This window comes from Hylobates moloch, unplaced genomic scaffold (assembly GCF_009828535.3).
Source record: "Hylobates moloch isolate HMO894 unplaced genomic scaffold, HMol_V3 SCAFFOLD_17, whole genome shotgun sequence".
Lineage (NCBI taxonomy): Eukaryota > Metazoa > Chordata > Mammalia > Primates > Hylobatidae > Hylobates > Hylobates moloch.
In genome coordinates, this window is record NW_026652292.1 from 48,971,592 (window position 1) to 48,985,339 (window position 13,748).

The following is a 13,748-nucleotide window of genomic DNA, read 5'->3' on the forward strand; positions in this document are numbered from 1 at the left end:
GGGACTATGCTGATTAAAATGCAAACAGTAAATACAACTTCAGGTCCAGAATGGGATTATAGGATTAAGATGAATGAAAACTGCTGTTGTGCTAGAATTGAAAATTCCCAATCAATATCATCCTTTGATTTTACTAATAAAAAACAGAAACCAGGAAGTAAAAAAAATGAGTGTAACATCTTAAACCTCTTACTTGCATAGTTCAACTGTTGGTTTTCTTATTATTTGGTTTTGGCCATTGTAAATAAATGGCATCCAAATATTTTTGTGAGACTCCAGATAAGGGTACAAATGGTGCCTCACAGAGCATATATCAGATAATTACAAAGTATAAATCAAGCTAACAAATTGTTTAACAAAAAATGTTCTGTCCACCTACCTTGACAAATACACCTTCATAGTAACCAGGTTTGGAATTTACAGCCAACCCATGTCTTTCTCTCTTTACTCCCAGCTTTATCTTCCACTAGGAGGGACCTCACATACACATATATGGAGGTCCCAGTCCACACTTCCAGGATGTGACACCATGGTCTCTGTCTTTGGATTGATGGTTCAGAGAAGATGGCAGCATAGATCCTTAAAGCAGTTTGAGTGGGGAATTCCTGGATCTTGGGGTACTTGGCCATGGGGACAGGATTGGCTGGAGAAGGAGGGTCAGGTGGCAGTCCTGCTGCCAAGGTCTGAGGGTAATACTGCTCCTAAGAGAAAGTACTATCTTAAGAAGAAAATAGTTCTATGGACTCTCAACCAGCCTAGGGTGGACTTGCTACCCCTACCTCAGTCAAGTAAATCTGAAAATGCTATAGACTAAGATGCTCTGTGTATGTACAGGGGTACCTGCTATGTGTTCAGTAACTGTTTCTCAAGGCGTTGTGCCGGCCTCTCACTCTCCAGTGTAGTTTATGATCCTCTGCTGAGTAGAAGAGATCTGGCCTCTGTTCTGACTTGCAGTTTTTGAGCGGGATTCAGGATTGGGGAGATGTAAGGGTTGCTTCCTATGTGCCAAACACTGTGCTTATACGAGCTTTACATATATATTCTTTGTTTTTTTTCGAGATGGAGTCTCGTTCTGTTCCCAGGCTGGAGTGCAGCGGCACCGTCTCGGCTCACTGCAACCTCCGCCTTCTGGGTTCAAGCGATTCTCCTGCCTCAGCCCCCCGAGTAGCTCGGACTACAGGTGCGCGCCACCACGCCCAGCTAATTTTTGTATTTTTAGTAGAGACGGGGTTTCACCGTGTTGGCCAGGATGGTCTTGATGTCCCACCTTGTGATCTGCCCACCTTGGCCTCCCAAAGTGCTGAGATTACAGGTGTGAGCCACTGCACCCGGCTGCTTTACGTATGTATTCTTATTAAAAAGTTGGAAAAGAGCACTTGGACCCCTCTCCTTTGACCAATTAGTTATTTCATGAAAGAATAATAAGAACAAAGAACACAGTGGAATGTTGAGCACTGCATGGAGTTCTCCTGAAGTGTGGTTTCCTTGGTCTTACATCCTGGGTGTGTTCTAGGGGATTTCTTATTGAAGCTGTTCTAGCTTATTATTCCCATAGCAGCCCTTGAACGTCTCACCATTTTTTATTCTGGAAGTTTTTTTTCCTCCAGAAAAAAATGCAGCTAGTCAACATTTTCAGAGAGAGCTAGTGCTAGTTGCATTTTTATCTTAAACAATAGTTATAGGCGTCTAAAATCTCGAATATTTTGTTTGTTGCCATTATTCTGGGAAAGGGGAGAGGAAATAAGAGACATCCTCATGCTTCTGTGTTAGCTCTGAAAAGTGCCCCTCTCTCTATTTATAATAGCCCATTCTAGGTGGCAATCAGGAAAGAAGTGAATCTACCTTGTGACATTTATATTTAGGGTAAATTTTCAAGACCCTTCGATATCATTAAACTACATTTTCTTTTTGCAGTGAGTTGATTGCTTTTGTTTACTTTTTGCTTTCAATGGTTGACAGTATGCTTTAGAATTCATGTACATGGGCTAAGACGCACCCATGCCTCGTGCCATTTTAGGATATTTGGCAATCTACTGGAAGAGGTTCTAAGAAGTGATACTACTGATTTTCAAATGATACAGGTCAGCCTAAACATTGGCCTTGACGAGAAATCCAAGTTAGCAAATAAATGAAAAGAAGGAATAGTGAACACCGATATTAGAAGACACATACAGTTTTGTACTCATCCTGTGCCCATAGGCCTACTCTTTTGTTTTACCTTAGATTTCTAGTGAGCTCTTCAAAAAGACTTATCTTTCTTCTCCAGTTTGCATCTGGGAGCTATGTACTCTCGGCAGGGATTGTATCGGCTGATTAATAGCAAGGGCATGAGGGCACTCCAGAAATAGAAGTAATGATTGCTTTAAGCCCTCCTATCAATGAGGAATTGAGTCTGCAGTGGCTGGCTCGATTCGTTAGAGTAAGGATATTAATGAAACCAAAGGTGTGAGTTCAGACCTGTGCAGCCAGTTAATGCCACAGAGAGGGAAATCTCTATATAGTGCCCAAAGTCACAGTCCAGCCATTTCCTAGAGCAAGAGACTGGGTGTGACTCATCAAGCATCCCGCAGTCGCAGAACAACAGGAAGCTATGCGTTCTATTCACAGTGGATTTACTGTGTCATCTTGGTTTATGACAGAGAGTAGAAATACATATTTTTAACATGTTTGAATGTTAAGCTGAAAATTGAGGACTTTATCTTTTGCCGTTGGCTGTTGGTCACTGATGTGTCTTTTCATTTGTTTCAGAGAGTCGAATGATCTTGGATGCCTTTGCCCAGCAGTGCAGTCGAGTTCTTAGCCTCTTAAATTGTGGAGGAAAACTCCTGGACTCCAACCATTCTCAGTCCATGATTTCTTGCGTAAAGCAGGAAGGCTCAAGTTACAACGAAAGACAGGAGCACTGTCACATTGGGAAAGGGGTCCACAGTCAGACCTCAGACAATGTAGACATAGAGATGCAATATATGCAAAGGAAACAACAAACTTCTGCCTTTTTGAGGGTTTTCACCGACTCTCTACAAAATTACCTGCTCTCTGGGAGCTTTCCGACTCCAAACCCCTCGTCAGCCAGTGAATATGGCCACCTGGCAGACGTGGATCCTCTGTCAACCTCTCCTGTGCATACATTAGGTGGCTGGACTTCCCCAGCAACGTCCGAATCCCATGGCCACCCATCTTCATCTACACTGCCAGAAGAGGAGGAGGAGGAGGAAGAGGAAGGCTATTGTCCTCGATGCCAAGAGCTGGAGCAGGAGGTTATTTCACTGCAACAAGAAAATGAAGAGCTCAGAAGGAAGTTAGAGAGCATCCCAGGTATCCTGCCATATTCCTTACAAGACAACTGCAGCCCTTCTTTCTTTCACTTCTCATCTGTCTGTCTGTATTTCTGTACTCATGTATGTATGTGTGGGCTTTTTTTGTTTTTTGGCCAGTGATGTAGAAAAGTTAGAAAAAACAGACATGCTCAAGGGCTTCTTAGCCCATCCAGTGCCAAACGGAAATTTTAGGAGGAGCCACTAGCCTATTTACTTCCAGCTACTGCGTTCTTGTGTATAGGCCTGAACACCATAGTCCTATTAAAAGATGTCTCTATCAATATAAAAATAATTTCTAGATGTGCTGCTTTGACGTCGAAATAGGTCAAGTGCTATAAGCCTGTTTTCTTAAAAAGTGGTCCTCTTCCTTTAAAATGGGTTTTTAGTTTTTAAAAACTTTGATCCTATGCATTTTATTAGTCAATGATAGAAATTAAAGTGAAACTTTGAGAGGCAGGACTCAAGTAGTACTGAACAAATGAAATGGTCTCTTCTGTTTCATTAATTTTCCCTGCCTTTCCTTTTAAGTTTCAGCAAGCATAACCTCTTTAGCATATACACTGTCCTAATAGGTCAAAGATAGACCAGTAATTAAGCCGGCCCCAAACTGTTTCTTGGCCCTGACTAAACATGAGGCATTTCCTGCCTCTTAGAGACACTAGATTTTCATAGTAGTAAAATCATCTTTCTGGCAAGACATTCTCTGGGTTGAAAAGTCTTTCTGTTTTGTTTTTTTTTAAACTGATAAGGTACTGATTTTACTTTTTTTTTTTTGAGATGGAGTCTCACTCTGTCGCTGAGTCTGGAGTGCAGTGGCGCCTTGTCGGTTCACTGCAACCTCTGTCTCCTGGGTTCAAGCAATTCTTGTGCCTCAGCCTCCCGAGTAGCTGGGACTACAGGCACCCACCACCACGCCTGGCAAGTTTATATATATATATATATTTTTTTAGTAGAGATGGGGTGTCACCATGTTGGCCAGACTGGTCTCGAACTCCTGACCTCAGGTGATCCACCCACCTCGGCCTCCCAAAGTGCTGGGATTACAGGCATGAGCCACTGCGCCAGCCCTGATTTTACTTTTATCTTTGAATTCATTCCTGTATGTCTGTGGCTTACAGAAGACATTAAGATCATTAACAAGAACAATCTCTTCAAACCTTTTTAATTGTGCGGTCATTGCTAAAAAGTGTTTAAGCTTGAGGCCAGGCGCAGTCGCTCACGCCTGTAATCCCAGCACTTTGAGAGGCCGGGGGTGCGTGCAGATCACAAGGTCAGGAGATCGAGACCATCCTGGCTAACACGGTGAAACCCTGTCTCTACTAAAAAAATACACAAAATTAGCCGGGCATGGTGGCAGGTGCGTGTAGTCACAGCTACTCGGGAGGCTGAGGCAGGAGAATGGCGTGAACCCGGGAGGCGGAGGTTCAGTGAGCTGAGATTGTGCCTCTGCACTCCAGCCTGGGTGACAGAGGGAGACTGGGTCTCAAAAAAAAAAAAGTTTTTAAGCTTGTGCCCACAAATCTACACATTTCTTGGCTAATTGCATACATGTACTACTATTCTAATATATTGGGGTTCAAAATAAATCATACATAGGAAATTTTAAAATTTTAATGCTGATACATATGCATAAATATAAGTTATATCCTTTTTTTTTCTTTTAATTGAGATGGAGTCTCGCTCTGCTGCCCAGGCTGGCGTGCAATGGTACAATCTTGGCTCACTGCAGCTTCTGCTGCCTGAGTTCAAGCGGTTCTCCTGCCTCAGCCTCCTGAGTAGCTAGGACTACAGGCACACACCACCACGCCTGGCTAATTTTTTTTTTTTTGTATTTTTAGTAGAGACAGCGTTTCGCCACATTGGCCAGGCTGGTCTCGAACTCCTGACTTCAGGTGATCCGCCCGCCTCGGCCCCACAAAGTGCTGGGACTACAGGCATGAGCCACAGCACCCGGCCAATATAAGCTATATTCTTTGCCTAATACAGTATCTTTGTATCACTCAATTTGGCAGCTGATTTAGAAAGAAGGAAATGTTAAAGAAAGCTACCCACTTGTTTATTAGTAGACAAAGGAAGCAAAAAGAAGGTTTATCATTTAAAATAATTCTCCAAATAGAGCTGAGGTTTGGTTCAGAACATTTTGGAATTAGATTAAGTGCAATTGTCCTGTGGAGGGGAGGAAGTAAGAGGTGCAGCAAATCCATTTTCTCCTTTTGCATTGGTGCCCTGGGGTTAGATGCAGACGAGTAGTGTTTTCCCACGCCAGGCAGGCACCGACTACAAGACAGACACTGGGTAGAACCCGGAAGAATGTAATGGAACCAGATCATTCCTGGTTTCCCCAAGTCCGAGACATGGTTGCAGCTAGCACACTGTGGGATTTTACAAGTCTCACAGCTATGTAACCCGTGCTTAGTTCACTGTGGGTTTATCTCATAGGGGTATTTCTGTTGTCACCCCCACTGCCCTCTTTAACTGGGGCAGAAAATAGTGTCGTAGAGGTCATCCAGCTACAGACACTTTCATCAGCCACTCAGAACCATAACCAAAGGAGCCTTCCTAGCTTCTGAAATGCTTAGTGGCATTCCTTGATCTCATCTTGGGAAAGAGTTTCAGAGTGCAAGGACAGGTGACACAAATGTCCCAAGTATTATTGTCTAATTCCTGATCCTAAATATTTGGCAAGCTGTATGTCCTTGATGTGTCCTAAGCAAACTTGGGGTTCAGTCCGCCTCTCACTTACCAAACCCATAGCAAGTCAGGTGCCTGTGGTAGGGGTCAACTCAGTGTTGGCCTGCCACTGTCCATTGTCTTTTGTACTTCCCAGAAAGCTGGAGATGCTGCCATTTCTTGAGCCTTCTTGATGATCAAACATTGAATTGACACTGGTTGAAATTAGGCTAATGATCAGTCCTATTACTGTAAACATTCAACCCTGTTGACAGTCCCCTCCCCAAACTTGAACCAGCAACCATTTCACATGGATAACCGTGATTACGTTAAGAAATACATCCAACAATATGGATGAAAAGCCAGTTTATTAATTGTGCATTGTAAAAATAGTATACAATGAAGAAAATATTAGCTTATTTGTGATTACTTATCAAGTGTTCATGACCTAGGGACACCTTAATATTGGAAAACAGGTTAAAGTGTCACTTGGAGATGAAAACTTGATCAAAGGGAGAAGTTACTGCCCTCTTGCCCTTACCTCTTAATGCCCACTTTTACCTAAACAATAAACCAGCCTGTGAGTGACACCCAAGAATCCACTTTTTACCTGATTAACTGTGCATTTTGGGTGGAGGGGTATCTGTTATCATTTGAAGAAAAGTGCAGTACATGGTACACTGGTTTTGCATAGAATAAAAATGTTTTGTCATTCAGTAACCCTCCTACATAATTTGGGATGGATTTTCCCTAAGCAGTGGTCTCAACAGGACCCCATCGTTCTAGAGGCCAGTACATTTCTGGGGAAGGACCTGGGGCTTTCTTCTAGTAGAATCTACGTGTGTTGTGGCAATCACTTTTTTTACAGCCAAGCAGGATGGATGAATACAAAGGAGAAGGCAACGCTCAGCAGTTAGCACAGAAAATAAGGTTGAAAAGGAGATAGGTCAGCTGCTGCAGGTCAGAGCCCAGGCAGCCTTCCTCGGTCATTTCTCTGCCTTTCCGGAGGAGTGCTGTTGAGGAGTTTTTTTTTTTTTTTTCTGAAATAAAACCTTTATACCTGGGAGCAGTTCTTGAAATGAGAGTTAAAAATAAACAAGCCTATCAGTCTACAAGAAAAAATGATTTCACTTGGGCACCTCTCAAGGGAAAAGGTGAGAGACCATACCAAAAAAAAAAAGAAGTTGTGGGCAGGCACTATTTCTGGCACTGCTCTGAGAGGGGCAGTGTTATGGTATTATTTGTAAAATATCCAACACAGTCTTTTGATGATCAGCTACTTGCAAGGGAGGGGCTTCTGGAAAATTCTAACTTTTCAGAGTCAGTTGCAGGTGTAGGGAATTCAAATTTTATCCGAATGAAATAGCATTAGCACATTTTCTTTTGTATTAGATCATCACACTAGAAAATTAGAAAGTCTGTTTAGAAGTTAAATTTTTTGAAAAGAAAGTGAAATTTTATAAGAAAACCACAAAAGCAGAAGACTTTTGGATCAGGAATATGAAGGGAGGGATGAGAGGTTTTTAAAAGAAGGAAAATGGTGCATAGAACTTCTCATTGGAGAGAGTGTCAGCTTAGAGTAGTCACATTTACTTAGGAAGCTTAGTCAACACTAAGAAGAACTCATAAAAGAGGGCAAATATAAAATACCATATTTCATCTAATCTAAGGCGCCAGCGTATGTAAGCTACACCAATCTTTATTTTCCACTAAGAAAGAAGAAATCATAATTGTACATTATAATTATCTTTGAACACAAAGTCCATAGATACTAAATGTGAAAAACTCTGGGTCTTAGAATCATAAAATATAGTAATTTTTGCTAAGAAAAGTCCAAAGTAAAATAATTATAACATGTTAAAAATACCTTGAAATTTTCTAAGTGTCAAATATAGGGAGGATCTGTTTATTGTTGATATTTTAAATTAACTTTGTTTTGTAAAGTTTGAGTATACAAAATGAAGTTAGAGGATATATAGTTAAAAGGTTACTGTAGTGAAGCTGTATCTATCATCTCACATAGTTACCCATTTTTTTGTTGTTCTTGTAGTAAGAGCTGCTAAAATCTACTCGATAGCCTTAATCTCAAGTACGGTACAAATTTGTCACGTGTATTCCTCATGTTGTGTTGGATCTCTAGACCTATTCGTCCTACATAGTGCTACTTCGTAACCTCTGAGCTATATCCCCCCACTCCAACTCCCCACCCCTTGTAGCTACTATTTTGTTCTCTAGCTCTGTATATTTGAATTTTTCTTTATTTTAGGTTCCACATGTAGGTGAGATCTTACAGTATTTTTCTTTCTGTGTCTGGCTTAACATAATGCCCTCCAGACTCACCCATGTTGTGGCAGTGGCAAAATCTTGTTCTTTTTTAGATCAGAATAATACTGTATCCAATAATATACCACAGTTTCTTTATCCACTTGTCTGTTGACAGACACTTAGGTTGTTTCCATGTCTTGGCTATTGGGAATAACGCTGCAGTGAACGTGGGAGTGCAGACATCTTTACAAGATGTTGATTTCATTTCCTTTGGGTATATGTCCAGGAGAATGTTTGCTGGGTCATATTTTTAGTTTTCTGGAAAATTCCAATACTGTTTTCCATAATGTCTGTACCATTCTACATTCCCACCAATGATACAAGGGTTTCCTTTTTCCCATACACTCACCAACACTTGTTATCTTTTGACCTTTTGGTAACAGCCATCTTAACTGGTGTCAAGTGGTGTCTCATAGTGGTTTTGATTTGCATTTCCCTGATGATTAATGATGTTGAGTACATTTTTATATACGTGTTGGTATTCTTTGGAGAAGTATCTATTCAGGTCTTTTGCCCATTTTGTAATTGGGTTATTTGTTTTTCCACTGTGGAGGAGTATGAGTTCTTTATATATTTTAGATATTAACCCCATGGTTTGCAAAATTTTTTTTTCAGAGCATAGATTGCTGTTTCATTTTGTTGATTGCTATGCAGAAACTTTTTGGTGTGATGCATTTCCATGTTTAAAATTTTTGCTTTTGTGGCCTGAAAATTTTGTTGGCTGTTCTTGTACGAGTTGCTAAAATCTACTCAATATCCTTAATCTAAAGAACAGTACAGATTTGTTACATTGGGTTATTTGTTTTTCCTTTCGTGGGCTGAGCTTTTATGATACCTAAAAAATTATTTCCAAGGCCAGTGTCCAGGAGCATTCCCCCTGTGTTCTTTGTCTTCCAGAACTTTTATAGTTTCTGGTCTTGTATTTGGGTCTTTTATCCATTTTGAGTTTATTTTTGTGTATGCTCTAAGGCAAGGATCTAATTTCATTCTTTTGCATGTAGAAATCCAGTTTTCCCACACCCTTAGTTGAAGAGTATTGTTAATATTTTTGTAGGACCCTCTACTTTCTAAAAAGTGCATTTTTTTATTATCTCATTTTATCCTTATAACTCTATGGAGCCACAGCAAATATTAATATCATTCCTATTTTATAGACAAGGAGGTTGAGACCTGGACAGTGAGGTCAGTTGGAAATTTAGGATTATAATCTAAGCCTCTGACTCCAGATCTAGTTTGTTACCCCTCGCCACCCTCAAAGCAGCTGATTCTCATTCCTCACCATTGTTATGTTCTATAAAGTCACTGTGAGCACCACATTGAGAATATTAAAGCATTCCTGCTAGGGGAAATACAGAGCTAGGTTCCTAAGAGCCTCTGCTCACAACAGTTTCATCAGATGATCAATATATAACTTTGTTTTATGTGCATGTTTATTTAAGGAGACCTTATTTAATAATTAACACTGGTTGAGTAACAGCACTATAACTCATGCCCGAATGAGGCGTATCTAACATGCTTGTTTTCTCTATAAGGCACATCACAGTTTTCTTGTGCTTGGGAACGGTAGACAGCACTTCAGTGCTACAATTGGGGCCATTTGAAACAGTGAGATCACCAACAAAAGTCACAAAAATAGAAAAACTGTAGCACTAAGTAATAGACCATGGTGAGGACACTTGTTTACAGTTATGAGAGCTGAAACAAGAATGCAAAGCATCCCGTTGTTAAGCTTCAGCTGGGAATGTGTGCATGTCAGGTTTTCAGTGCTCTGCATATGTCTGTGAATCACTACAAAACCACCACAAGTTCTGATTTGGGGGTTACAAATACATTTTGGTAAGTAAAGCAAATTTGCAAATACCAAATCCGTGAATGATGAGGATCCACTGTACCAACTCCAGAGGCTACAAACTAGAGAACTAACCTTGGATTCTGCAGTTGTGATCATGTTAGTCCACTGCTGACATTTTCTTTTTTTTTTTTTTTTTTTTTTTTTGAGACAGAGTCTCGCTCTGTCACCCAGGCTGGAGTGCAGTGGCGCAATCTCGGCTCACTGCAAGCTCCGCCTCCCGGATTCACGCTATTCTCCTGCCTCAGCCTCTCCCAGTAGCTGGGACTACAGGTGCCCGCCACCACGCCCGGCTAATTTTTTTGTATTTTTAGTAGAGACGGGGTTTCACCGTGGTCTCGATCTCCTGACCTCGTGATCCGCCCGCCTCGGCCTCCCAAAGTGCTGGGATTACAAGCCCGACATTTTCTAATTAAGAAGGTTTTAAAATGATCAATCATGTCAGTTTTTAGATAACAGGAATTTTGCAAGAATAAAACGCCCTTAGAGTAGATGCAGTGTAGACGTGTGCTAGTATGCTCCAGTGCCCTCACCAACCTCCAAACTTGAAAATACCCACAAGGGCCTGTGGGAGGGAAAATGCTTAGGTCGGTTTCTGATCCTGAGAAACTCATGGATCATTTGTAAAGTGGGGGCTCTGAGGTGGATGAAAAGAACTTAATACATTCTGAGTATTACAGCGAATGATAGGGACAGAGGAATAAAGCATTGAGTTCTTTCACTGAGAATTTGGTGAACATCATCATGGCTGTTGGTTACAGCTATCAGTGACACTGAGGGAGACGGAGCAACAGAAGGTAAAGAGAATGGATTCGGAGTCAAAGCCGTGTTTGAATCTCTTCTCCTGCTACTTGGTATCTGTGATTGTTTTGGCAAATCACTTTAATGATGCCAAATCTCAGTTTCCCTTTCTCTAGAGTGAGGTTAATAATACTCTAGGAATTTTTGTTTGTTTGCTTGGTTGGTTTTTTTAGACGGGGTCTTGCTCTGTCGCCCAGGCTGGAGTGCAGTGGCACAATCTCGGCTCACTGCAAGCTCTGCCTCCCGGGTTCACGCCATTCTCCTGCATCAGCCTCCCAAGGAGCTGGGAGTACAGGCGCCCCCCCACCATGCCCGGCTAATTTTTTGTATTTTTTTTTAGTAGAGACGGGGTTTCACTGTGTTAGCCAGGATGGTCTCGATCTCCTGACCTTGTGATCTGCCTGCCTTGGCCTCCCAAAGTGCTGGGATTACAGGCATGAGCCACCGCTCCCAGCCATAATACTGTAGGAATGTTCAAAGTACCAAATGCAATAAGTCATGAATGGGTACCTATTAGTCTTCCAATAATCACTCAATAAATGGAAACTTTAAGAAAAAGAGGAAATTATTCTGTGCCTAGTGCTCCAGAAATCATAAGTTGTTTTCCTTATGGTAAGTGCTAGTCTTACCTTACAAAGGTATCACCGTTCAATTAGTTGGCCAGGTGGGGAACCTCAGATCCATCCAGAGCTCATCTCTCCTTCCAACTCCCAGTTAGCCTCCATTCTTCTGGGTGCCACCTCTTACACACCCATCAATGGGACTTCTGCTTTCTCTCCACTGGTGTCAACCAGGCTCATCTCATAACTGCAGCTGTTGCAAGAATCACCCTCCCAGACTCCAGTCTGTCCCATACCAGACTCTGGTCTCTCCCCCAAACAGCCCCAGGTCACCCACTGCCAAAGAACCTCTAAGGGCTTCAAATAGTCTATGGAGTAAATTCTAGCATCCTCAGTGTGACACACAAGGTTCTTCAATTCCTGGATCTTTTCCTGTCTGTCTTTGGAGACTGAGCCCTCAGAGCCCACCAGACACCAAGTGTTCCAACCCCATTGGACAGTTTGTGAATCCTTGAACAGCCAGACACTTCCATACTTCTGGCCTTCCTTTACTCCTACTATTCCTTTCAACCTAAGAACATACTCCTTTTCTCTCCACTTGAGAAACTCCTATTCATCCTTTAGTACCCAGCTCAGTGACACTGTAACAAATGCTTCCCATAGTTCGCAAGCAAGCACTTTTCGTAGCACGTTATGCAGATTCTGTTATCGTTACCATGGGAAATTGTTACTCTATGTGCGTCTGTGTCTCCTGATGTCCTGATATGAAGAGACAGGCCATGGAGGTCCTTGAGGACAGAGGCTCAGAGTCATCTTTGTGTCCCCTCTTTCCTAGCCCACTGTTAGGCATGTTGTAACATCTGCATGTCAATTGAATTGAACTAATGGAATGAGGATATTGACATGAACAAAAATATAATTATGCATCTGTAGGCTGACTAATACTTAAAGCTCATTGTTTATTTCTAGATATTTACAATTCAGGAGCTTATACTTTACAGAGATGATGTGAATAGGGCACGTAAAGATGATTAAACACACAGATGGCCATGTTTGTCAGAGGACAGTAAATAATTCAGTTGCCCTATGAAAGTGTATGGTGGAGTATTTTGAGATGTTTTAAGTCCTTGAAAACAACTATATAGCAAGACAGATTAAGTAGTGCTTGAAGGGTGAAGAGAGAAACTCTGATCAAGATTTTAATGCAATGAAAATTAGGAACTAGAGACCCAAGCACCCTTAAGATGGGCAAAACCAGAATCCGAGCAGTTTTCCCCAAGGAAAACTATTGAAGAAGACCATTTCAGTAGTCTTATTTACCACCTGCTCATACAAGACAGCACAGTCAAGAGAGTCAATTAAGTGGCCTCGGTGAAGAATTCACTAGACTCCCAATCTTAAAATGACAGTAGCTTACAACAGGCAATATTTATTGGATGCCTTTTGCTTTACATGTATTGTTTTAAGTAATCCTCACAATAACTGTATACAGTAGGTCATTTTCCCAGTTTGTTTGTTTGTTTTTTGAGACGGAGTCTCGCTCTGTCGCCCAGGCTGGAGTGCAGTGGCACGATCTCGGCTCACTGTAAGCTCCACCTCCCGGGTCATGCCATTCTCCTGCCTCAGCCTCCCAAGTAGCTGGGACTACAGGCGCGCGCCACCACGCCCAGCTGATTTTTTGTATTTTTAGAGAGATGGGGTTTCACCATGTTAGCCAGGATTGTCTCGATCTCCTGACCTCATGATCCACCGGCCTCGGCCTCCTGAAGTGCTGGGATGCCGAGGCCCATTTTCCCAGTTTTACAGGTGAGATCATAGACGCTGGGAGAGGTTAAGTAACCTTCCCAGGATCACATGGTTAATAAGTGTCAGAGTCAGTACACTGAAAAATAATGGTATCCAAGAGTTACTTTAGGACTAATATCCAAAGCTTTTTGTCAGTTAATTGGTGTCTACTAGTGTTACCGTAGAATGTCTTAAAGACCCTATGTGTGTGGCTTTAAATAACATCCCTGGGGGCTTTCCTTTTCTTGAGCAGGACATCCATCTAGATATCCTACATACCCAGTGGAACATTTGTAACCCATCCCTCTCCATGTTTACTTTGCTTAGACAATATTGCCTATTGCTGCTTAGACAGTACAGCTGCCAAGATGGCACAGTCAGCAGAATCATGTAAGTGGCCTCTGTGGGTAATTCATAGACAACCAATCTTAAAATGACAAT

The 13,748-nt window shown here is 41.8% G+C and overlaps 1 protein-coding gene across 2 annotated transcripts in view; it reads left to right on the plus strand.

The window, feature by feature from the left end:
- BEND4 (BEN domain containing 4) overlaps positions 1–13,748 on the plus strand; it is a 42,088-nt gene that overhangs the window by 6,238 nt on the left and 22,102 nt on the right. For both annotated transcript variants that reach the window (XM_032135722.2, XM_032135723.2), the window contains exon 3: positions 2,749–3,315. In XM_032135722.2, the coding sequence (XP_031991613.1) occupies positions 2,749–3,315 (567 nt within the window). The remainder of the gene's footprint in view (positions 1–2,748; positions 3,316–13,748) is intronic.